At 40.6% G+C, this 27,189-nt stretch overlaps 1 protein-coding gene across 1 annotated transcript in view; it reads left to right on the forward strand.

Moving 5' to 3' along the window:
- DSCAM (Down syndrome cell adhesion molecule) overlaps positions 1-27,189 on the forward strand; it is a gene marked incomplete at its 5' end in the record, with an annotated part of 102,804 nt that overhangs the window by 51,047 nt on the left and 24,568 nt on the right. The window contains 6 exons of the mRNA XM_009075693.1: positions 563-751; positions 2,264-2,554; positions 7,680-7,856; positions 14,179-14,209; positions 20,504-20,619; positions 23,443-23,592. Coding sequence (XP_009073941.1) covers positions 563-751; positions 2,264-2,554; positions 7,680-7,856; positions 14,179-14,209; positions 20,504-20,619; positions 23,443-23,592 — 954 coding nt within the window. The remainder of the gene's footprint in view (positions 1-562; positions 752-2,263; positions 2,555-7,679; positions 7,857-14,178; positions 14,210-20,503; positions 20,620-23,442; positions 23,593-27,189) is intronic.

The following is a 27,189-nucleotide window of genomic DNA, read 5'->3' on the forward strand; positions in this document are numbered from 1 at the left end:
TATAATTCAGGTTAATTGTTACTTCTCACTGAATTATCATATGCTGATAGGATTAGTACAGAATTATGAATGGCTACAAAGAAAAGGAAAACAAAGCAATCTGTATTGCTGTCAACCCTTAATGTGCACTATCATTGTGATAACAGCTTTCAGTAAATTGCAGTTTTTCTTTGTGGTGGTTTATTCACACATTTAATCATTTTCTTCCAGCATTCCCTCAGCTGTTATGACAGTTACTCTATCTGGTTTTCCAGGCATGTAATCTCTAACCATTCATTTTTGAGGGTCCAGGTTCATCATCTGGTTGCTGCTGATTGAAGGGTATTTAGAAATACCTATCCCTTTCTTTTCCCTCTGAAGCAATCATAAAAGTGGAATTTAAGCTGTTGTAAGAGTAGGCAAAATGCATTGCCTGGTATCTTTTAGTCAGGGGAGAGCTCTATGTCTTCCTGCAAACAGGATTTTTCCAGTTTTATTAGGTCTTTAAAATGACTCCTTGTATTACCTGAAGAATTTGAGGTTTGTGTGTGGCTTATCATTGCCATCTGTGCTTTTCCTCCAGGTTATATTCTGCAGTACTCAGAAGATAACAGTGAGCAGTGGGGCAGCTTTCCCATCAGCCCTAGTGAGAGGTCCTACAGGTTAGAAACCCTGAAATGTGGCACTTGGTACAAGTTCACTTTGACTGCTCAGAATGGAGTGGGGCCAGGACGCATCAGCGAGATCATCGAGGCCAAAACGCTTGGAAAAGGTCTGTTGGTTTCCATCTCCTTTGCTCGTCTAAAGCTCTTGTGTTCTGCTGGAGATCTTGGTTTGATGAAAAGACAGGCTTGGATAGTTAATATTATTGGCTTTGGAAACATTTCCAATTCTGTCCATGCTGTGACAGAAGAGTCTGTTGCTGAGGGACTTGAAGTCTCTATTGGCTGATGTTCTATCCTTATGTCTTTAAACAGTTTTTCATAGGATGATATTTGGAATGTGTTAGTAGATATTTGGGAAGGAGGTGTCTCCACTATCACAGGCTATAGCAATTCCAACTACTTTATTGCCATGAGGAAATTGTTCACTTCTTATAAAAAAATCAGGGGTTTATTTGTCTGGATGTTGAAGGAAGACAGGGAATATTTTTATGTATAAAAGAAACCAATGTCTTATTTCTGCTCCAAGATAGTATTGCAGAAGCTGTGCAAGTATCATCCTTTGAATAGGGCAAGTGTCAAAAATAAAAGTTCACAAAAAGTTCTGCAAGGCAAAACAAACAAAATTTATTGAATTCTTAGTTAGCTCAGCAGTGAGTCCCTTGTGTCAGAATTATGAGCAAATTTGGCTACAGACCCACATAAAGGGGCACTTTACAGAGTCTTGCCCTAATGCCAAGGGTGTGTAGCAGCTTTGCATAATGCTCTACAAATCACCTCATCTTGCATCTCTTCACCAGTTTTAAGAAACACTCCCATTTGGGGGAGCAGTTTCACAAGAGAGGTTATTTCAGGCAGAGTATCAGCCATTCTCTATGCTCTCCATCACACCTGTGCTGTTGCAGATCTCCCAAGCCTCAGACCATGATTGATGATGTTTCATTGACACTCAGTGACATAGGGAAGACCTGGCATGGAATATGTGAGTGGTAGGACTTAGTGAAGCTCAGGGTGGGGAGACTGCAGCTTGGCTGTGAATGTGCTGAGATTACTGTGGTCAGGGAGAATCATCTGCTGACCTTCAAACAGGAGACATTGAGAGAAGTCGAGTTTTCTTATTTTCATTGCATGAGATGCAAAGTTTACGCATGCTTCAAATAACATCTAAATCCATAGAATTGTTTGGTTTGGAAAAACCCTGTAAGATCATTGGGTCATGACAGGGCAGATCTCCCAACCTTTTGAGTTTCCCTAGAACTTGATATAAATGCTGGAAACTACCTGAGTCACAGGTAGTGAGCAGGGACATTTACTGATATGAAGTGACTGTGCTAGATTTACAAGTTAAGTCATGCCAGTCCCTGCAAACGAGCAAGTCAGGTACATATGGAGATGTATGGATATTTTTTTTCACATGTGGACTTGAAAATTTAAGTTTGTGAGTCTGGCACAAAGTGTGAAAAGACATTTCAGAAGGAGGACAGGGAGAAGTTGAATATATAGACACTGACTTTAACATAAAGTTCAGATTGTCCTAGAAATTATTCTCTTAATTTTATATTTTGGGAGGATTTCATCTGCAATACTTAAGCATTTCACTTGAATTATACCATTGCCTTTAGAGCCACAGTTTTCCAAGGAACAAGAGCTCTTTGCAAGTATCAATACCACACGAGTGAGGCTGAACCTGATAGGCTGGAATGATGGTGGCTGCCCCATCACCTCTTTCACCCTGGAGTACAGACCTTTTGGGACGACAGTCTGGACAACGGCTCAGAGGACATCCCTGTCCAAGTCCTACATCCTGTATGACCTCCAGGAGGCAACCTGGTATGAACTGCAGATGAGAGTATGCAACAGTGCTGGCTGTGCAGAGAAACAAGCCAAATTTGCTACACTCAATTATGATGGCAGTAAGTATTTCTTTTTAGTTATGTCTCAGTTTTACCCTAGTTTCATATATGATCTTTTTTTACTCATCTTCCATTTTTTTCCCCCATTAACCCCCTTTTGAATCCGCAAGTCATGTTGTCAGAGGGGTTATCAAAGACATCAGGTAGGGTTATCAAAGACATAAAGTGTCAAAGACATAAAGTACTTACTGATTCCCTGACAATAGGCTGCCAGGCAGGAAAGTGGAATTGTTTATTTGTCCTCAGTGAGGAAAACCTCCAGCACCGAAGTCAATCAACCATAAGACATGTAACCATAGGACACTAAGTGTCATTAGTTCCAGTGGTTACAGAGGTACTTGATGGTATTTCATGCATCTCTTCCATGAAATTCTTGTCTCCCATACAATTGGTTCCTGCAGCCATTCACAGGGGTGTGTGGCCTCATTGCTATTCCATGCAATGTCCTTGTGACACAGCCCAAAACCTGTTATGTGACACAACAGAGCAGCTAAATAGTTTGTCTTCCAGGAAAGCCTCTGGACAACATCCTCCAAGGGCAAAGGAATGGCACTGTTATTGTCCCTGTTTACAGACAGGGGAGAGTGAAACTAATGGCCATGACAGATGGCTTTGTCATACCCAGCAGCAGAGCACAGGGGATGGAGGAATTGTTGCATCCTGCCCTTCTGCCAGGGGTTAGTGCCCACCCTGCAAAAACCAGGACGAGAGGGCAAGAGCAAACATGCCAATTTGTCAGTCACTCCAGCTCACATCCTGGCAGGCTTGTTGGAAGGGATGCTGGCACATGTGTGCTTCTGCTGGCTCTGTAGTGGGAAATGGCTGTATTTCTGGCAAAAAAGCAGCACAGATGGCTCCAGATGGCAATCTCTTCAATTGCTCTAGTGTGAATTGCCAGAGCTTTGCTGGAGACATCCAGTGTAAAAATCTTGCTGTGTTGCCAGGGATATTGTGCTATATTGTGTGACCACTTGGCGACATCTGTACTGCTAAATTAAACACCAGGACTAGTGAGCAAGTTCAAACAACATCTGACAGTTGTCCAGTGACAGCACCAAATTGCTAATTGTTCATAACTCTGTGTTGGGAACACATCTCCCTGCCACAGTTTTGTCCCACACAAGCCATTACTCTCCATGTATAGCTCAGGGTAGAGCAGGGACCATTCCCAGTCTGAAATGTGGGGTATGACTCAGGCAGGGTTTAAACCTCAGCATCTTACACATCCTTTACTGCTGTCCCAGTCTTTGAGCTGGCTAATCAGCAGTTCTGGCAGATAATTAATGACACATGCCCTCATGGCTCACCCTTTTGCTAAATATCATTTTTGGTAAGCTGCCACAGAGTCCTCATGTTGTTTCAGTCTTAAAAATTTAAGGGTAAGATCTTGCCTCAGCACTTCAGAGGCACGAACAAAACCAGGATCCAAGGAGTTGCTCTACAAATGCTGCCAGGTCTTGCCAGGTAGATGTAGGACTTGTTTTATTGACCAGTATAGGTGTTGTCAATGGTGACTGTTTCAAATATTATGAGTTAACTTCTTGCCACTTTACTTAGCCTATCCTGATTTCAAATTTCAGTTTTCAGATTTTCTGAATTTATTACATTTTATCCAGAATTAAAATGACAAACTGATTATTATTATCATCTTTATTAAAAATTAAGATAGTCTATTCCTACATAAGAGATTGCCTAGAAGTATTTCAGTTCTTCTAAACCAAAAGTTGTCCCTACAGCTCCCTGTTCATTTGCATAGGCTGAAGGAGCTTCAGAGTTGGAAAATACTGTGTTATTAGAAATCAACATTTCCTATCAATACTTCATGCAGAAATTTTGCTTTCACAGAGGGTGAATTTTTTTCTTCAGAAAGCATGCCAGGGGAAACTTCTTGGCCAGTTCCACTTTGTAGTGGTACCCCTACCTCTACCTTTGATTCATCCTGTGATGTGAGATTAGCCCTTTCCATCTTCTGGGGGTCACAGTTGCCCTTAGGATAAAGCAGATACAAGGGTAGTGCTTTGAAGATTAGATAATATGGTGTAGGAAAGTTCTAGGATACCAAATGCTAAGAACAAGCTTAGAAGCTTTAGCAGCCTTGAGATAAAGCCTTTGTAAACTTTGTAGAAATCCTTGAGTTATGTGGTGTTTCAGTCACTTTGGACTGCAGCAGCTGATTGCTGCCTGTGGTAGAGTCCTGAGAAATACCATGGCTAAGCATCCTTCACCTTAAATCTCTTCATGGTGGATTAGGTCACAAGGTTAATAGCAAACCTACGTGGAACTTTTTGCTCTCCGTTCATAGGTATTTCAGCTAACGATTTCCAGCTTACAGATTTTCTGACCTCTCTGCCCCTTGTTTTTCAGAACACTTGCGCTCAATACTCCTGCAGATATTTTTAGCACGGTGCAGTTGTAGTGTGTAGCACTGCAAAGGAGCTGCCCAGCTCAGAGATCAGCTACTCAGTAGCCCTGGCATTAAATCAGATCAGCTTGGTAGCTGCTCTAAGCTATACTAATTGATTCAGGCCCACCAAGGGACTTCCTACCATGAAGAACAGTGAGGACACAGGAAAACACTTAGTACTGAATTCACAAGGTGCAACAGGAGATGCTGGAAGGGCTGAAACAAAGGGGAAAATGGGGTCAGAGACATTCAAATTACAACTCCTATGTAGCACCAATCAGACTAACAAAGGGCAATGGTGAAGTGACCTGGAAAAGAAAACAAACCCTCCCAGTTTGTCTGAGACTTAGTTCTGTGCAAAGCTATTTTCCACTTCCAGCCAGCACCTAGAATGATAGCAAATGTTGGAATGGTGCTTTGTCAATGGATAGCAGGATTAATTTTCAGTCATTTCTAATACAACGGCTGATAAGCCAAAAATGGATAATGTGAAGGATATATAAACTAGCAATCTGCATTTTTAATTAAGCTTTAACTGCCTGTATATAATGTTATGAGGTCTGTGTTTTACTTGGGAGAGGTACGGATAATGATAATCCCTTACCCAAACACTTAAGGTTGCACTGAAATTAAAACCACTTGTAATTTGATTTTCATCAAAGTATTAAGGAAAGCAAGGCAGAAATTTAGGTAATCTTGAATTCAACAGTCTTTAGCCAATGTTCTGTGTGACTGAAAAAACTTTGGCCCTTTAGTATTCTGGAGGGTTTAGGAGGATTTAGAGACAGTTATTAGTATTACATTCAGGAGCTTGAAGTTCTTTCCATTTCTTCATCTAGTAATTTGATTTGCCTTTAGAGTAGTGTAAAAACTGCATCACAGTTGGGACAAGATGATAAAACCCTGCTCTTTGTTTATTCCAAGAAATGGAAAATCAGAAAAAAAAAAAACTAACCAAAGAAGAATATTATGGGGAAGAACTGAAATGGAACAGTAGAAAAATATTCAAATTGCAATTATAAAAAAACCTAATTTTCCAAAGTACCTCGTATAGGTTTGGATGGTTGTAGCTTTTCTTTTTATCTTCATCCCTTTAGGGAACTCCTCTTCTCTTTATATGCAACACAAATAGCTCTTCTGAAAAAAAAAAAAAGAAAAAAGGAAAAACATGACTTAGGATTCTACATTTTCACTGTGGTTTTGGAACTCGCATTGTAATGCATCATATCCCAGTTTTTTATTCTGATACTGTATGGTATGTAATGAGATATAACTATATCACTTAATGCAGCGATTAAAATGTGAAAAAGGATGTGCCTGTTTTTTATCTCCCCCTCCTATCCTTTTAGCAAGTAAGTAGCCACTTTTATGTTGCAGCAGCTGGTTAAAATTTAATAGCTTCCATCCAAAGTCATCACAGTTCACAATACTTGCCTGTTTCTACCCATCTCAAACAAATCTGCCTTTTATAGCCTCATTTGTGGTTGCATTCAGCAGTTTAATAGTAATCAGGAAATGAGTGAGAAGTCTTCCATGACTAAACAGCCTTCCACAGAAAGTGCTGCATTCTTCTCACGTCCTTTAGAGGTAAAGAAAAGAAGAATTGAAAAGTTCAAGTATTATATATCACCAGGAAGCCAGGTATATTCAAAATGCAAATCTGTCCCCAAATGAAAAAGTGAGCTGCCTGCCAGTAGTTGGTAGATTCATTTCCCTCGTTTCCCTCTCAAAATTTGATTGTTTCTATCCAGCATTACTCTCCTGTTTTACTGATGAGCATAATGTCAGACAGCCTTTAGCAGATTAGTGTCAAGTTGGCTCTCTGAATTTCAGATCACTATCACTGCTGCATCCCTAGACTTATTATAAGAATGTTTCTGTGCAAAGGATTAATCTGATGTATGGTGGCACAAAGTGAACTTTGTCAAACATTCCTTACAAAAGACAAGCCCAGCAGAAAGATTGTAGCAGTGCTGTTTTCCCATAGTAAGGAGTAATACACAGAGGTAGTAATTCTGAGATCTGTTATGGCTTTGTAATGGTTTAATATGATTCCAAGTTAATCATAGTATTTCACTTCATAATGGGCATGGGTTTCCTTAATCAGTGAGGCTGAGGGAGCTGGGGGTGTTCAGCCTGGAGAAGAGGAGGCTCAGGGGAGACCTTCTCACCCTCTGCAACTCCCTGACAGGAGGTTGGAGTCAGGTGGGGGTTGGTCTCTTCTCCCAGGCAACCAGCAGCAGGACAAGAGGGCACAGACTCAAGCTCTGCCAGGGGAGGGTTAGGTTGGAGATTAGGAAGAGATTTTTTTCAGGCATTGGAATGTGCTGCCCAGGGAGGTGGTGGATTCACCATCCCTGGAGGTTTTCAAGCTGAGACTGGATGTGGCACTTAGTGCCATGGTCTAGTGACCACGGTAGGGTTGGACTTGATCTTTGAGGTCTTTTCCAACATGGCTGATTCTATGATTCTGTGATTCTGTGATTCTATTAATACATTTCTTCTTGATTTCTGAAATCTCTGTGTCTCTGCAGTGAGTACCTCGTTACCAGAGTGCCTGGCTACATGTGCATGGCCATTAGACATGCAAACATCCTCCCCAACAGACAAATCCTGATTAATTTTCTGCTTGCAGCTGAAGCACCTAACATGCCTTATTCCCTGAGAACTCAATCTTTTGTCTTCGTTAATAGGCATCTAATATCATGACACTGTTTCCAGGTACAATCCCTCCACTCATTAAGTCAGTTGTGCAAAGTGAGGAAGGGCTGGCAACCAACGAAGGGCTAAAGATGCTGGTGACCATTTCCTGTATCTTGGTTGGGGTCTTGCTGCTTTTTGTGATGCTGCTGGTCGTGCGGAGGAGGAGGAGGGAGCAGAGACTGAAGAGGCTGCGAGGTAAGATGACAGCTGGGACACTTATCTCTACTTACGTATAATGCCTGAACGTGAAAGTGCAAGTGGGGCTGCACGTGACCAAACTGTTGAATCCCCAGTTGGTATCATCTTCCTGCAGCACATAACAGTGTCGACCAAGTGTGTGTGTTTTCTGCAGAAATTCCTTCTTTTTCATGTTGTAATAAGTTCTAAAAAAAAATTGAAAAATTAATGTTATTATTTTGCATGGGGGAAAGGAAAATAATTCTCATGTATTGGTGTTTGTTTATTTCCCTTTTCTTGGTTGTTGTTTATTTTCCCTTGGGAATAGTCTCAATAACCTAAAACTGTATTTTCTAGAAGGGTAAAATCAGATGTTCTGCAGTTTGAGGGGATTTCAGTTTTGCAGTAGATGCAAACCATGACTCCTGAATTATGAAACAAAAGTAGCCGCATGTTAGCAGGCTAGAAAACATAACCAGATATTCTGATTTGTTACCACAGCATTTTTCCCATGGTATGTTATAACAGAATTATTACAACACTTCATTGTTCACTGATCTTTCATTGTTCTCATCTGTACTTTTCTCTAATCCTCATTCAAATTCAGATGTTTGCTATGTGAATAAGTTTTGGATCTCTGAATTCATTCAGCTTTATCAATCTTCTAGTAAATCCTCCCTCTTCCTGAGCCCCAGGCAGGTTTTTGACCCTGCCACGTCTGCACTTGGCTGTGTAGCTTTTGCACTAGCACATTATGGCAGATCTTACACTTGAAGGCATCTGCAGAGAAGGGCAACAAAGCTGGTGAAAGGTCTGGAACACAAATCCTATGAGGAGAGGCTGAGGGAACTGGGTTTATTTAGCCTGGAGAAGAGGAGGCTCACTCTCTACAACGACCTGAAAGGAAGGGCATGAGGATCAGTCTCTTCTCCCAGGCAGCTAGTGACGGGATGAGAGGACATAGTCTCAAGCTGTGCCAATAGAAGTTTAGGTTAGACATTAGGAAGAATTTCTACACAGAAAGGGTGATTAGATACTAGAATGGGCTGCTCAGGGAGGTGGTGGAGTCACCATCCCTGGAAGTGTTTAAGGAGAGACTGGACATGACTCTTAGTGCTCTGGTCTACTTGACATGGTGGTGTTAGGTCATGGTGGTGTTGATCTCAGAGGTCTTTTCTCACCTGATTGATTCTCTGAAGGTATTTGAGAAAAAGCCTTTCAAATCCCAAACTGACTGTAGAGTAAAGCAATTTGTCATCTGCAAAAATATGATTTCCAAGAACCACCTAATTTTTTACCTATTTGTATTTTAACCAAAACATGATCATGATGTCTCTTAAAACCAGGGCCAGCCCTATGTATTCCTTCTAACCTGAGTATCTACTTGTCTCTGGTTTGGGTCTTATTTTGTCTTTTGTAACAATATTTTGAATGTTTTTGGAAAAAGAAAAAGAAGATATAGGGCTCTTAGGCATGGGTAAATTCATAGATTAAAGAGGACAACTAGCCTTATGGTGCACACACAGCTCTGAAAATCAGAGCATCTGGGTGTTATAGCTTGCATAATAACTTTTTAGTTCAAAACCTTATAAGTCATTTACCTCTGTGCAGTTTTTTTTGTTCATCAAAAACAATGGTAAAGAAAAAAGAAGGTGTTATCTTATCTTCTCAGAAATACTCTGGGATTCCATCCAGTAATGAGCAGGACATTTCGAGCCCCTTGGCTCCAGGAAATGATGGCTGTGCACATTACTTTCTCATGCTTAATTTACAAGTATTCGTAGATTCTTGAGTTACAGTCCCTTAAGAAAGGCTGATGATTACTGGCCAGTTTAGCTTTTGCATAAGACTTTTCTGAACTATTTCCTCTCAGAATATAGGAATTTAGAGAAATATCTGAGCTTCACTGAAACATTGGCAGTGAAAAAGAGTTCATCAGTAGTTTTGAGAAAAATAATCAGCAATTAACTGCAATTTCTGTAGAAGTTGTGTCTCACTTATCCGAATTTGTCAAGCTACAGCTCTACATCCCATCTGCTCCTGTTTTACTTCTGTACAGGGACTGAAGTTCTCTTTTGTATCATATTTTCAGTCTCTGAGGGTATTCCTTTCACATGGTGGTAGCCAAGGAATTTCTTAATGTTTTCATTGGTAAATGAAACCGATGAATATCCTTTAATTTTCCTCTGTAGTTTTACCATCATTTATTAATTTAAAAGCTTTTATCTGGTCCCTTTGCAATCTTTAGGTAGCTCTGCTCATCTGTGTATGCTAGAAACTATTCCAGTCACACACATATCAGCATCAGAGAGAAGGGTAAAAGCCTTTCTTCTTTCCCTTTATGATCTTCTCTCTGTATCTGCAAGGATCACCTACTTGGGTACAACTTTACTGTAAGAGTTTGCCTTTAACATCTTATTCATTGAGATCATCTGCCAACTCTCTGATTGCAGGGCAACAGGATAATATTCCTCCCTGTACAGCTATGGCTTGTGCTCTTCATATATGACCTTATGATCCAGATTGTTATCTTAGTGATCTAGTATTTCCCTTACATTTTAGCTACAAAATTCTTGTGGAATTTTTGAACTTTTATCAGGTGTTATTTCATTTACTCCAGACCACTGATAAATGTCCCACAGTGCATGATGACAAAAAATACTAAGGAATGATTCTCTGCTTAATATTGGGGTTTGATGATGCTGAAATCCATGTAAGATTGCTGCTGTGTTAATTTTTCATCATTTTATTAAAGTAATTTGAGATACCAAAACTTTGTTCTAGAAAAATATAAATGCAATATTTTAGTGTTATTCAAGCATATCACAGTGAGAGTTTTTTCCAATATCATCGATTCTCAGTGAATTTTAATCTCATTTAAAAGACATCCACTTTGTTTGCCACGGCTGCTTGACCACAAGTCTCTATTGATTGGCCTCAATGATTCCTTTAATTCATTTCATTAAGCTTCCTTTCATTTCTTTTCATCATTTTGCTCATTGCCAAGAGCAGATTGAGAGGACTTCAGCAATTCAGATTTGTGTTTGTTCATTCTTTTTGAAGACTGATTCCATGTTAGCCATTTTCTGCCCATCTAGAAGTTAATTCAGGTTCTAAAAGTCTTCCTGACAATTTATTGGGGCTGTTCAACCTAGAGGAAAGAAGACTTTGTGGAGACCTCAGAGCAACTTTTTGATATCTGAAGGGCCTACAAGGAGCCAGAGAGGGACTCTGTGTTAGGAACTGCAGTGAGAGGACAAGGGGTAATGGGTTCAAACAGAAGGAGAGGAAGTTCAGGTTAGATATTACAAAAAAGTTTTTTACTGTAAGGGTGGTGAGACACTGGCACAGGTTGCCCAGGGATGTGGTGGCTGTCCCAACCCTGGTGGTGCTCAAGGCCAGGCTGGATGAGCCTTGAGCAACCTGATCTAGTGAGGAGGTGTCCCTGCCCAGGGCAGGGGGTTGGGACTAAATGATCTTTAAGGTCCCTTCCAACCCAAACCATTCTATGATATTCAGTTACTTCTAGGCTTCTGGATTTTCTTTGACAGATACATAAGAACTCTTGTCTTCTTAGCAATTTTGTTCTGGTCCAGACCCACACTAGCCTGTATGCCCAGTACAGCCATCATTAACTACAGTAATTAGAATCATAGAATCACAGAATTTAAGGGTTGGAATGGACCTTACAGATCATCCAGTCCCAACCCCTGCCCTGGGCAGGGACACCTCCCACCAGAGCAGGTTGCTCAAGGCTCATCCAACCTGGCCTTGAACACCACCAGGGTTGGGGCAGCCACAGCCTCCCTGGGCAACCTGTGCCAGTGTCTCACCACCCTTAGAGTACGAAGCTTTTTTCTAATATCTACCGTAAACTTCCCCTAATTCTGCTTTGATTGCAAAAAGCCTCTTGAATAATTAGTATATTTAAACCCAGCTTATGGAGGTTTTATTTTTCTTACTCCTTGTTCAGTTTTTAACATATAACATGATCTTATGTGGCTCCTCATATTATTTTTGATTGAAGGTGCCCAATCTCCTGTGCTTCTCTTTGGCCAAGAATTGCATATATGTTAATTAGCACTTGAATATGTGCCACATACATTTAATGGTGAGAATTGTTTTCCTGATGCAGCATGGAACACATCTATATGCTGTGCAGAACTAGGGAATATGTTAGGGAGATTGTTTGACATTTAATCTTGATAAACAAGTTTAAAAAGCAAACTGAAATCTATTGTGCCAGGCAACCTTCAACTTTGTCCCTTCAGCTTTTCTTGAGTTGTGAATTACTTGCACAACTATCCATAGGCTTCACTTATGGGAGCAGCAACTGCTTCACAAAAGCTGCTGCCTGAATGAGAGCAATATTTGCATATTAAATCACCCTGATTGTGTGTGCCAGAGGGAGAACTTGTGCATGGTGTCTTCATCATCCTAGTGCTGCTAGAATAACAAGAAGCATCATAAAGTTTGCTAAAAAAAACATGACTTGGAACAAGTGTGATTATTATTTTGGGGCTTTTTTTTTTTAAAAATATTCTTCAAACGAACTATGTCCCTTCCTGGGTTTTTACAAGTCCCTTTCAAAACTGTCTCATTTGGGAGCAGCACTGTTGGTAGTTTGGTTCATGGCTGATGACAAAGATAGGTGAAGGTTAAAAATTAAGGAGTGGAGCAAACAGGCTTAGAGGAAGTACAGAATTCCTGTTTCTCCAGTAGTAGGTGAGGAATAAAGCTTGAAAGACTCAAGCTGGCACTGTGCCAGAGAAACAGAATGCAGAAAGTGGATGGAAGGGATTTTGTTGAGTTTTTTAATGGATAAAAGGAGTCCTTTGTCCATTACTTCTAAAGCCAAATACAACTCAAGCTTGAGAGATGTGTTAAGATGTGCTTTGTTTCTGCCTTCACCCTCTGTATTTTAAAGGCAGGATACGTAATAGGATCACAAGTAAGGAAACTGTTGTAGGTGTAAGAGACCAAAGAGGTGACTGAGGAATAAAAAAGGTGAGATGGGGAAAACAAAGGCAAATTCAGTAAATGCCTTGGCAGGTGCTGGTAGATTTACAAGAAGCAAATAAAAAGAAATGTAAAGTTTCACAATAGGAAAGTTGTCTGAAGACTTAGAACTTGGAATTGTTTTCTCCTCAGATTAGCTTCACTTGGTTGCACAAAAGGCTGCTTTGTTGCTGTGTGATATACTTTAGGACTCTGGAGTCAGCATTTTTAAGTGAGTTTGTTTAGCAGCAGATTGCAGGAAAACAAAGCAGAGCTGTTTATTTTTTGCTGAATGATACTACAGAAATCAGTATATTATGTTGATAAAGTTTTGCAGAAAGCAACCTGAAAAACCAAATTCCAGCTGTGTCTTTTGAACTGATAAGTATCAGAATAATTATATCCCCAAAGGATTTTCTGCTAATAATAGCAGCAATGACAACAACAGGAGGAATATTTTTCCTTCAGCAGAGCCTCATTTTGCAAAACTGGTTCATGTGGGAATAAGCCACCTCCTGTTTTGTGTGTACACTGTCCCCTGAAGACCCAGTAGTAGTTTTGATTTATTGCTAGTGGAAAAAAACATTCATATTTGAGAGCAGCCAAACAAGTTTGTGCCAGGGAAGGTTCAGGTTGGACATCATGAAGAATTTCTTCTGAAAGGGTGGTCAGGCATTGGAGGGGGCTGCCCAGGGAGGTGGTGGAGTCACCAACCCTGGAGGTGTCCAAGAAACAACTCGACACGACACTTAGTGCTCTGCTGTAGTTGACAAGGTGGAGATAGTTCACAGGTTGGACTTGATGACCTTGGAGGTATTTTCCAACCTAAATGATTCCATGATTCTAAATTGACTCCTTGGAGAACTCCCTTGGTCAGATCTCCAAGCACTTAGGTTTGCTTTGCAAATGACAGGTTGGCAACTGCTCATCCAGCCTGGCTTTGGCTCCTGCCCACAGATGGATATCAACATTTCTGTCTTCTTGCCTTTTCTTCTTTCCTCAATTGTTCATTTGCAAACCATGGCATGAAGGAACCGAGATTCCCATTATATGTTAAACTGTTCCTACTTCTTACATATTTGTGTAGGTTTTTTTCTAGTTAAATCATTTCTAGCTTGTACTTCCCTTATCATCGAACTAAACAGGGCTGTTTGGGGAAGAACAATGGGAAGAAATGCAATTTCAGCAAAAATAGAGACTTTTAGATGTTATTTTATTCTTGCCACTAATCTGAGAAACAGCAGTGATCTTACACATGGCTGATTCAAATCACTTACTTCCTAATAATGCATCTATCAAATAGATTTTCATTTGTGATGACATTTCTTCTATTTTCTTCTAGATGCAAAGAGTTTGGCTGAAATGCTTATGAGGTAAGAATAGATTTAATTTTCTTTAAATTGAAAAATGTCTGACAGCTATAGCATCATATATAAAAAATGTTTATAGGGACAAATGGAGAAGTAAGCTTTCTCTTCCTAAACCCTTTTTCAAAACACACCATTTGACTGTTCAGAACTAGGACACATTGATGGTTAGAAATGGGAGAAAGAAGACACTTTGTGGACAGTATCTGTAAGGGAACACAATAGTAAGAAAAAGATGACTTGTGTTAGTAGATTAAATTATAGAAGCTGTGCTGGAGTTGCTTAGCCTGGAGAAGAGGAGGCTCAGGGGAGACCTTCTCACCCTCTGCAACTCCCTGACAGGAGGTTGGAGTCAGGTGAGGGTTGGTCTCTTCTCCCAGGCAACCAGCAGCAGGACAAGAGGGCACAGACTCAAGCTCTGCCAGGGGAGGGTTAGGTTGGCTATTAGGAAGAGATTTTTTACAGAGAGAGTGCTCAGGCATTGGAATGTGCTGCCCAGGGAGGTGGTGGATTCACCATCCCTGGAGGTTTTCAAGGTGAGACTGGATGTGGCACTTAGTGCCATGGTCAAGTAACCATGGTAGGGTTGGACTTGATGATCTTTGAGGTCTCTTCCAACCTGATTGATTCTATGATTCTATGTAGATCCATTTGGACATTTTTCCTATGGAGAAATACATTTTCATAATATGTACCAAAGTAATTGCTCTTCAGAGAGCCTCTGATTGAAGGCAGTACGTGTCTGGATGCAAAGATCTCTAAACTTTACAATTGTATTTATGCAATTCTCTGCTGCTAGTTGCTCATATCCCAAGGTATAGAAGAGCAGGTAAATCAATTTATTATTTTTGAGTTCTGTTCCATCAGCTCAGCATTCAGAAATCTAATTCAGTTGTTGAATCGCAGCAGAATGACTATTGTGGTACCACAATTCTTTCAAAGATGGAAATTTCATAACTTCAATATTTATTGTTTTGTCTTGGGAAAATACTGAACTTTAGAACTGCTGCATAGATTTGAAAATGGGATCATCCAAGGGACTGTGTTTAAGTTCAAATGTGCTTTGCCTTGCTAGAAAATATTTTTGTATTTAAGCAACAAATTTGAGAATGTCACGGATATTTTACCAAGTGAACCATACTCTTAACTTCCTCACTCGTAATAAACTTCACATCCTATTGCAAGAATATCCTTACCAAAGACCCGGTGACAGATTGGTTTAGTGTAAATTCAGCTCTATGCCATCAGTCTGCAAACACATCTGAATAAGCTCACTGATGTTAACAGGACTAGTCATGCAGGTCAGGTCATACCCTCCCTATCTGCCTGTTAGACACCCCTGCTAGCAGCAGACTGTGGGTTTCAGCAGCTTCAGGAAGATATGCTCTGGTGTTTTTTGGTGTCACAGAAAGCAGCACAGATTAGCATATGCAGCAAGTCTGTTCCCTTAAGAAACCCAGCACAGACTGGCTGGAACTCCTTGGATGAAGACATTCAGTCCCAGTGACAACCACTCATAACACTTCTGCAAAACTGCTAGACCTCTGCCTTAGCCCTGATTGTCTTCACAAGTCTTGTGGCTGCCTCTGCAAGGCCATTTCAGAGTCTCACTCTGACACTTAGGAAACTTCATCAGACACTTACAAAACTTCAAGATGCCAACAGAAGTGCCCAGGATTGACTCACTTTTTCCTTTGCTGATGGTGACCTTCAAATTAAAGAACTTTTGTCCTCCCTACCTGATGTACTCGGAGAGCAGCCAAGTCTCTTCTCAGACTTTAGTTCAGAGCTGCTTTTCTAGGTAACTCATCTGCCACCACTTTGATTTGTTTTTCCTTTCACCAGCATGGAAATATGTTCCTCAAGCCAATTTCTCTCATCTTATTTACTAACAAATAATCTTGTTTTTATTAAATAGCCTTATTTAATATTTCCCTTCTAAAACTGTAAACAAATGACTATCAAAACAGAACTTCAGAGGAAGTAGAGGATATAGTCCTACATTTGCAGGCTCATCATAACTTGGAACTCTCATTTGTGAAATACCTTCAACCAAAACCTGAGTTACCCACCAGCACTAGGTGTTCCTGAAGATGCAGTATATTGATAATCAGAGGATTATGAGCCCTCTCCAAAGCAACAGTCACATATCATAAAGCCCCTGATATTTTATATCTATTAGATTTCACCAAAATCTGCTAAAAAAAATATCAGGAAAGGGGTATTTGGGGAGAGGGCAGAAAAGATGATTCCCTGCCTGGCAGGAAGGTGTGAGGGATGTTGAGAGCTCTGTGTATCTTTCCCTTTGAGGAGATTTTTATGAGCGTGTGTAAAGAGGATTAAGGATGGAGCTTTAGTCTTTGCTTTGAAAGTCGTTGGCTTTGGCTGTGTTAAGTCAAATGTCTGTGGAGCAGGATAAGCCCCAGAAGTCAGCAGTTTAACTGGAGCTGCACAGCTTGTTGTTGATACCTTAAACTCACAAATAAAAATCCTTGCCGGACAATCACAGTTTTTTCATATTTCTTTTGAGTGAAATCATCGGTCCAGCCCTGCTCTTTGTAACAGTTCACTGTGAATCAGTTCAGTAATTCACTGAGTTTTTTAGATTTTGAACACGAGGTGGAGAATCTTTTCTCCCCAAATATTCTCCTGTCAGGATGATTGCTTACAAGATTTAGTTTTCCATATGTTTTTACAGCAACCAGCCTGGGCAATCTGAGAGGTTGGGCTGACTCTCTGCCAAGGACCCAGAACAACTTTGAGTCTACAGAGCTCCGTATTTAATCCCTTTACATAACTAGCTCAACATATTTAACCTTCTTCTGTGTACACAGATTCTTTCAATCACCCAAATAAATATTTTTGTAATAAAGATCCATAAAGACAATCTAAAAGGGGATATTCTGGTTACTATGCAGGCTTTCAAAATGCCTTGTACAACATATTTCCTCTGGAAAAGGCCTTTTTATCCACAGACTGTACATAAAAGCTGTACTTAGTCAGACCCAAAGACCCACGTGCCCAAGCAGCTGTTTCAAAAAGTGGCCAAAAGTAGACTCCTTAGTAGAGTAAAAGACTTCAGCAAATGCTGAGAGAGCTGGGATTGCTCAGCATGGAGAAGGATTCAGGGAAACCTCATTGAGTCCTTCCAGTATCTTAAAGGGGTTTATAAAAAAGAGGGAAAGGGACTTTTTATGTGAGCAGACAGTGACAGAACAAGGAGCGATGGTTTTAAACTGAAAGGTCTAGATTAGATAATAGAAAGAAGTTCTTTAGTCAGAGGGTGGTGAGGCACTGGCGCAGGTTGCCCAGAGAAGTCGTGGATTCCCCCATCCCTGGGAGTGTTCCAGGCCAGGTGAGATGGGGCTTGGAGTAACCTGGGCTAGTGGGAGATGTCCCTGCCCAGGGCAGGGGTTGGAACTGGTTGATATTTAAGATCCTTTCCAACCCAAACATGCCTGTGATTCTATAATTCTATGACTTGTCCCCCAGACAGGCTCCCAGTCCCTAACAATTTGAAGCTCAGAGATTCTTTGAACCAGAGGGAATTAATTATATTATACACAGATCCTGACAAGGTGTGACAGGTAAAGAATAGCTTATGTTTGGGAACTTTATATCTGTAAACATAGAAAAATTAAGCGAGGTACACATTCTCCCTTAAAGGAATTAATCATTGGACTTCTCATCCACCAGACTGACACAATACTTTAATGCCTGAATTTTCTTAGGTTAGAAAACACTTGGGCACCAACCTTTTAAATTGAAACCCTAAACCTCTTTTGCCTTGTTTCCAAGTTCTAGAGGCACATTATTGCTGTTGGCACTTTAGGTTTGTATAATTTGAAAGTTGAGCTATTATGGCTTGCAGAAAAGAATTCAAATTCCTAGAGCCAGAGTGAAACAGCATCCTAATCAGCAACAACCTTCTTGCTACTGCTAGTTGCCTGCTCTGTGTTTGGACACCCCATGTGACTCTACTGCTGCATGCAGGGGAATTAATTAGACCTGTAAGGAGGAGGAGAGAGATCCCACAAACCAAGACATAACTACTGAGCATAGTGGGGATATTGCTGAATATAGAAAGGCCTGGGTTGTAATTCTAGTTTGAAAGACTTTCCACATATTTTACATCAAGTTATTCCTGGAGCCAAGAATGGGATTGGGAATTCTCTCTTGGCAGGTGAGCAATATAACTGTCCTCCTGCTCCCTGTGGTCCAAACAAGATTTTCTGTGTGGTTGAGTACTTTCCAGCAATAGAAATACGGAGCATTCATCCTGCAGAAGAGGCTCTAGCTCTCACTGGAATTCAGGGGCATTCCCTGAGCAAGATGTCTGATTTGATCCTTTGTCTCCTGCATCACCAGTGAGGGAGAAGGGGTGCAGTGATACATTTATTTGACTCAGCTTTGCATTGCAGATTCTGTATGTATCAGCCTGCATGTATTCCATAACTATTGAGTTATTGAAATTGGACCTCTGAAATTCAGTTTCCTGTTTGATCACAGGTTTGCTCTATGCTGTTGGACTAGCCCAAAGCAGCCCAACTTTTCAAGAGCATGTAGTGAAGCACGTTTGGCATGTGGATAATATATTAGCCTCTGATTCTCTTAACATTTCAGCTACTTGAGAGGAAACCAATAGAAAAGTGGCATCTCATCCATGCAGTGACTTTGCAGAGGCTTCAGGAACTCAGTGTGGAATTTATCTGCATTTGAGGATACTAAATGTCATTGAAAATTTATGTTCTTAATAAGACACTGTGACTACTATTCTCCACTGATACAGAGAAAAGCCTGGAAGGCCTTGGGTAGCTGTCCTGATAGTTTGCTTCCATGGTGATTAAACGAGGCATCAGTTGTAGGCTGTTGGAATGCATTTCAGCTCTCCATCTGTAAATGATGGCAACAGCACCACCTAAGCCCCCAGGTAAAGACAGAGACACTAAGGTTTGAGATGCAGAGATAGTGTTTATGCTGGGGACCATGAGAGCAGGGCAAGCCAGAAGGTGAGAATCAGCCAGAGAGCTGGACCTGTGTGCCTTGTGGATCTCCCTCTTAGATTCACAGCAGAATCACTGACCACAGGACAAGAGAATTCATCCTAAAAAGACCTGTAGGAGAACCTCCAAACACGTGATAATCAGGTCTTGCTCACATGGAGACACAGAAGGGAGTGAACACAAATTTCCTAGAAATGTGAGCACATCAAGGGAGGAAGTGAGCTTATCATCAAGCAGCTCAGCAGCTCTCTGCTGATTCCATTAACAACAATCATTCATTGCCAAAGGAGAATTAAACTGAGGGACCTCCACTAGATCACTAGAAAATGAGCCTCCACTTGGATTTTAAAGCTCTTTGAAGTCTGAGCACTTGGATTACACTACTGACTGATTTGTCTTCACTTTCCTCAGCCTCCCTACGTAAAGTATTTGGAAATATTTCATTTCATCCAAAGAGTAATTACATCTAAAAAAGGCAAAAAAGGTTCCTGGGTTTTTAGTGCAGTCTGAAGGTTTCTTGGTGCAAGCTCTGTGCTAGAAATGACTGCACCACTCAGTTTTGCTATCCATTTTCATTTGCCTTCGGTAGGCAGCTCATTTAAGGAACCATTTTCTGGTACACAAGCTTCAAAATGAAATTGTTTCAATTTGCACAATGAGAGAATAATTGGTTCATGTTCTTTTTTAGAATGTTGCATCAATCAATTCGATATAATCCATATGTAAACAAGATTCACAGTTTTAGTCTCGGAACATCGATGGGACTAAACCCTTTATTTGTTTTATGCATTCTAATAATAGTATTCCTATTTATTAATTTGCTGTTTCATTTATCAGTTCAAGTGATATTTGCAATTTACCTAATGAAAAATAATGAAAAGATTAAAAAAAGGTAGAAATTGCTCAAGACATCATTTTCCTACCAACCTGCTTGATCAGCTGTGTGTGGCTTTACTCAGATTCAGGAGGAATGAAAGCAAAGGTCCATCTCTCAAAGTGCTTTTTACTAATTTCATTATATGACAACACTTGAAGAAAACAGCATGAAATTTTCAGGAGATTCCTACTGATAAAGCATAGACCAAATCCCTCCACACTCTATGTTCATCTAACAGCTTGTCATGTGCAATAAATGAACGCGGTGCACTTGTTCTGAAGAGGGGAAAATAAGATGTATGAGTGGTTTTGATGATTATGGTTGCATTATTTTGCTTTGAGCTGGGCAGATTGAAAATGAGGAAGTTTGCAAATATGTTTTCTTTTATTGTTGACGTCTTCACTTCTCTTTTGGTTTCAGCAAGAACACCAGGACGTCAGATACACTTAATAAGCAGCAGCAAACGCTGAGGATGCACATAGATATTCCCAGAGCACAGCTTCTCATTGAAGAGAGGGACACCATGGAGACTATTGGTAAACTTGGACTTGTTTTCCCTGGTTAATGTTACAGCCACTTTTAGGTGGAATTCCTTTACTCCACAACTTTTCCCCACTGCACTCCTCAAGAAAAAAAGTTACAAAATAATTTCACATATTTGAAAACTGAACTAGTTGGGGTTTTTTTCACTCCTTTGAATCATTTCCCACTTTAAGTAATCTCAATACAGTATTTAAAATAATGCAGGACATGAGGGAAATGAAGCTGTTGGAAAGAGCCTCTTGAAGCAAATGTAATTGAAGACTGGCAGGTTTATGATTTCATTTTGGTTTCTCTTTTGGCTCTGACTGGAAGTTGGATCCCTGGCATCACTTATAAAGAAAATGAATTCTGAAATGACAATCTCAGTATTTAAAGGCTTGCTACAGCCAACTTCTAAAACTTACATGCTGCATATTGTATCCACCTGTTCACAGCAAATGAAATGTCAACATTTTGATCAGTTTTTGAGTTTTTGTATCTATGCAAAAATCAAATAGAAACTGTTTGATACAACAGAAAATGAGATTTCTCATGTGCCTAGCACATAGCTCAACTGTCACAAAAAATAGAATTGTTTGGTGGTGTTTGGGCTTTTTTTCCCGCAAGTAATTTAAACACAAGATGTCTGGAAATCCAACAAAATAGAAATACAACCTTATTTTGTGCCTGTATGGGTACACACTGAGGCAAGACACTCCTGACTGAACTTGTTAGACTACTGACTTTTTGGATAAAAATCTGTGTAGAAAAAGCTTTTGATGGCTGAGAATGTAACAACACCCCAAGGATGATGTGGCCAGAGAGGAAAGTCAGCAAGCTGAAAGCAACGTCTCTGCATCTCCTGCCCATTCCAGTTCCAGACCTGAAAAGGAGACCTATGCTCCACCTGAAATACAGACATTTTTTAGCCTTGATCTTTAGATTTGATCTTCCCAAAGTTTGCCCTTTGTGTCAGGCTTCATCCTGAAGGCAGCTTTAACTTTTGAGCTACAGCTGCTGAGCAATGGGGGGTTATAGTGGAAATACCATTAGTGCTTGGACTGTAGCAGTGGGATCAGGGCCTTGGTAAGAGCCAGATTTCCACACAGCTCTCAGAATAAGCAGGGATTTTGGCAGCCTTTGACAGAGTTTACTGCCAAGAGGATTTATTCCCAACCTGAATAAGAGCTCATCTTTTGCCAGAGTAATTTGATTTCATAATATTCATTCTATTTATGGCCTTCTTTGGGTAAAAAATGTTAGTTATGTTATTGTGCAGAACTGTTGGCCTTAATGGTGTCTTGTCAAGTTAAAAAAGAAAACAAAACAAAAACCAGGAATGCTTAGAAGAAGTGGATCAACCTCTGCTGACTAGTAAATGCCTAGAAGTCCTACTGCTGCCAGTCCCCTTGGAATACATAACAGATATATACAATATTGCTGAATATATATATTCTAGAGGGTAAGTCATATGAGGAGCAGCTGAAGGAGATGGTTCAGCCTGGAGAAAAGGAGACCTTATGGCTCTCTACCACCACCTGAAAGGAGATTGTAGTAAGGTGAGGATCAGTGTCTTCTACCAGGCAACTAGTGATAGAACAAGATGAAATGGCCTCAAACTGCACCAGGGGAGGTTCAGAATGGACTTCAGGAAGAATTTCTTCATGGAAAGGCATGTTAATCATTGGAATGGGCTGTCCAGGGAGGTGGTGGAGTCATCATCCCTGGAGGTGTTCAAGAAAAAACTGAATGTGGCACTTAGTGCTCTGGTCTAGTTGACAAGGTGGTGATGAGTCCCAGGCTGGACTTGATGATCTTAGGTCTTTTCCAACCCAAATGATTCTGTGGTAACGTAGTGCAGCAGGAACTTCGGGTGTCTCTTATTCTGTTGTGAATGGATACAAAGACTGTAAAGAATTCAATAGAAAGTCTGATAACACATAAACAGTTGTTCTGCAAGCACAAAAGCAGTGGGTGATTTATTGCTCTTAAACTGGCCATGATCAAGTGGATCAGATTTGGCTTTGGAGTGAAAAACCTACAATACAGAGAGCAGAACAGAAAAAAAAGTAAAAAAGGAAGCAAGTGCTATATAGCACTGGCTTTCTGCAGTGATCTAGGTCTGTGTTGAAACTTGGTGAACATATATATGCTGCCCCATAGGGAAGCAACAGCAGCAGAACCATACAGCAGTAAAGGTCAGTGCTCAGCTTTTTCTTCCTTCCCAAGGTCAGGCTTCACCTCACACTTTTCTTTGCAACTGCAGGATAAACAGTCCTGGTTCATGGCCATCCCTTCTGCAATTGTCTCTGAGGACAAACTGACTGGTACAGGGTTAGGTAGCCACATTACATAATGACCTCCTTTTGGGAAGACATGGGTGATTTCATTGAGGACATGACTAATCATGCCAATAAAAAGAAAGAAATTGAATATGTCGTTGAAAAGCTCAGCTGAGCTCTCTGAGAATGAAGGGGAAGAGGGCAGTGCTCAAAAGATGGGAAAGGAGCAACTAGAGCCAAAAATAATTACACTCAAATCAGGTTTTTGGGATGATGTTTAATAGTCTGCCTCAGTTGCACATCTCTAAGGTGAAATCACAGGGAGAATTACACTTATTCTTTAGTTTTGTATGAACTTTAAGTTTAAGCCCAGGGGCTCCCCAAGCTGTGCTAAATACTTCAAAGCCATTCTCAGCCCTGCAGAGAAGAGGGAGCTGCCACTGTCCATGGTGGCACTCAGCTGAAAAATCCAGGGGACTTGCTGTAAAACTCCTATGAAGGCAAACCCAAAAGTCATTACTCATTATTTGATTTTTTTTTTTTTTTTCCTTACAGATGACAGATCAACAGTTCTGCTCACTGATGCTGACTTTGGAGAGACATCTAAGCAGAAGTCCCTGACTGTCACCCACACAGTACATTACCAGTCAGTGTCACAAGCCACAGGACCACTGGTGGATGTGTCTGATGCCCGGCCAGGAACAAGTAAGTATATGAGATAATAGGTTTTCTGGAGAGGAGAAACCTATAAGGAAATTAATACTGTGCTCCTGCCTTTGCATCCTCATCCTTCTGTCTGAAAGTTGAGAGAAATCTATTTAGGTCAGCACAGAACATCTCTTAAACAATTGCACTTAGTGATTCAATATGGTACGAATTGCATATGCATCTGAAATGGAGGTGTAATTTGAAATAATTCATACCTGGCTTTTATTAAACCAAATGCATGCTGGATTTTAATTTCCTGAATTTATTGGGTAAATTAGCTTAATGGCTTTGAGTGTCTAATATACTTTTTTTCCCCTCAGTGATCAATCTTTATTCTATTTCAAAATACATCTTCCCTCCCTATCTCTCCATCAGGCAAGAAATACATTTCTGATTATTGCTTTTTTTCTGAAAAAGTTGAATCTCTGGTTTTAGTTATTATGGTAAATTACTTTTCCCAGATATATTCAGGCTGAGTTATTCTTATAGTGATTAAAATCCTATAATAAATTAATACACTGATGCAATCCATTCTTCTTATTTCTCTCATGAATGTGTTCCATATCTATGTAAATGGGAAAAAATACTAGATCAAAGGAATACTTATGAGTTAGGAATATTACCAAAGTGCAGTTCACTGCACCGTGCAATTTCTGAAAACTCTTGGATTGTTTCTAGCCTATGAGCATTCCAGAATTTGTTTACTTGGTAAGCTTGGTGAACATCAAATCTAAAAGCTCAGTTGCTAGAATGCAGATTATTTGCAAAATCTTCATCTCATCTCCATTTCCACCCCAGTCTTCATACACAATAGCTGTTCTAGTCCTGACCTTGCTGCTTTTCTAACTCTGTTGGCTTTAATATGTGGCTACTCATTTCTTGAGGACTAGATTAGTGCCATCATTTTTCCTCCGTGGAAAGTGATGGCATTTGAATTAGAAGAGTCAATGTACAGCTTTTGTTTTCTTACTGGGACCACTATTGTCTCACTCCTCTAGTTCCTGTACGTGCTGGCAAGCCTGCCAGCAAAAATATCATGATAAAGTTTTTATCATGTTGGTAGATAAGATTGTCTGAGTGAACATTGGACTCTCCATTGTTTTCCAACCCTGTCATTTCTAAAAAGGAAAGAGGCACCACCCCAAAATCACATTTCCGTATCATGTCACAACATTTCATAGCACCAGCACCTTCCATGGGCACTTTTGTGCCTCATTCCACTGTCATCACATAGAGAATTAAACTTGAATTTAGCCCATGTGTAAGAGTATGATCTGTGTCCAGCCCTGCTTTGGAAATAAAAATCCACCATCACTTTTATTATGCAGTGAGAATCTTGTTGCAACAGTGCACAGGGCTAGGCCAAAGACTTCCAGGCAGTGTTCTCTGGGTTGAAGACACTAACACATCTTTGATAGGGGCTAAGCTGTGAGATTTTGTCACGACCCACAGCTTTCTCTGTGAAGAAGAGAGCAGTGCCCAGCCAGGTGGCTCAGAGGTTCTGGATCCTCCCCTCTAAGCACACTCACACTCACTGAGTGACAAATGTTCCCTTGCAGCACTTTTAAGTTGCTCTTTTGTTCTTATTTGTATATTTATAAAAGACATGCTCCATGAACCTTTGCCTTGCTCACCTCAACTCTCTACAGTTATGTTTCAGCATATGACAGAAGGGCTGGCTGAAGCAGGGCACCAGGTGTGTGTGCTGTTCTCCATCACACCAAGAGCTCTGGAACTTGCTGTGTCTGTGCTGCAGAGTTCCTTATGCTGGCACAGCACAGCTGGTGCAGAGCTACTGCTCAGCACATGCTCAGCAGGATGAGGACTCACCTGTGTGCTGGCAGCAGGCTCTCCTGACTCCTTCAGGTTGCTGATGCTATCCTACTGAGTCATGGGATCAGAGAACAGTTGAGGGGCAAAGGGACATCTCAGTGGTGGCTAGTCCAGCCCATCTGCTTAAAGCAAGGTCATCTAGAGCTGGTTGCCCAGGGCCATACCCTTGAATGTCTCCAAGGATGGAGACTCCACCACCTGTCTGAGCAACCTGCGTCGGGGCTCGGTCAACCTCACAGTTGCTCTGTTTCCTGATGTTCAGAGGAAGTTCCTATGTCTCACCTTATGGCCATCTGGTCTTCTCACCAGTCACCACTGACAAGAGCCTGGCTCTGTCCTCTTTGCACTTCCCCTTCAGGTATTTATACAGTCTCTTCTCCAGACCAAGAGTTGTCCCACAGCACTCTTCCTTCTGTCCTTCATGTCTTCCCTCAAAGCAGGCCCAGGGCTCACTTCTGGCCACTCCACAGCCACGTGCCAACTTCCCAGAGCTGGTACAAGCAGTGGGTGCATCATGCCAAGCTCATTTTTGGCTGTTATCCATGTGAGGCAGCTATGTGCTGCACTACCAGGAGGATCAACTATCAATGCCACCAGGTTCTAATTTTTCCACTGCTGTAGGGGGAAGATGTGAAACAGGAGAAGGATCAGACCATAGCTGGTATTTGTAAATAAATACTTTGTTTCTTTGAAGCAGCAGAATATAAACTGTTACTGGGAAAGCTTAGGCAGAAGCAATGCTCAGAGTCATTATCTGGATATTGTTTTTTTCTTTAAATTGCCTCTGCTCAAGTCTCTTACCTCAAAGACTGACAACTTCACCATTCGAATGTCAAAGAACATTTGAATAGATTTGAATTTTTCATTTCTAATACCCTTTCTCTCTATTGTTAGCTCTATCCTTTCAGAAGCTTCAAAGAGAAATCCTTCAGTGCTGATGTAGTCTCCCTCTGTTTGCCACATAATGGTTTTCTCTTGCTTTGTTAGACTCACTTTTACAGGAGAACTATTTATTAATGAAATTAAAGAGGTCAATTTTGGCACATAGTTCACTTTTACTCTCTTGCTCTTTTATTATCTCTAGGATAATAAAAGTTAGAACATTGCTGACCTTAACCAACCAGCAGATGATTTTTAAAGTTTAAGAAATTATATTAATTTACTAATTGTTTTAAAACAGTCAGATCTTTATGAACCTGTCCCTACTGAAATTCTGATGGCACAAGTCCAGCTTATGTTTTATGCCTTGGCTACTTGCTAAAATAAAATGGGGAACCTGTAGGTGATCAATACAGTAATATAGTAATAGCGTGTTCAGAATAGGAAATTATATCACATTTCTGAGCACATGTTTTTACAAAGTGAGAGCAGGTGCCTGGTGCAGAGTGTTTCTGAAGGCACATCTATGATGATCATTTACCTCATGCTTCACTTGAGATGGGGTGTGAAATCCCCAACCAGATCTAGTTGTCTTGTGCTTTTTCACATCTCAGAGTGGTTTGGGTATTGGAGAACTGTTATGCTGGAGTAAAGGGATAATGAATGTGTCAATGAGCAATTGGTAGGGCTCTCAGCCCCCTTTTAAAGCAGCTGAGAATTGCACCCTTTTAAAAATGTATGACTTCATTAGAAAGAGGCTATTTCAAAAAAGTATTAGCAGCTTGGTACTGAGCAGTACTTTCACTGACCTTTTCATTTCCTCCAAAGAATGCTTTGGGCTTTGTTTTTAACCAACAAGATTTCAGTGACCACCCTCTTCTG

The sequence above is a fragment of the Acanthisitta chloris genome, unplaced genomic scaffold (assembly GCF_000695815.1).
Source record: "Acanthisitta chloris isolate BGI_N310 unplaced genomic scaffold, ASM69581v1 scaffold1505, whole genome shotgun sequence".
NCBI classification, from domain to species: Eukaryota; Metazoa; Chordata; class Aves; order Passeriformes; family Acanthisittidae; genus Acanthisitta; species Acanthisitta chloris.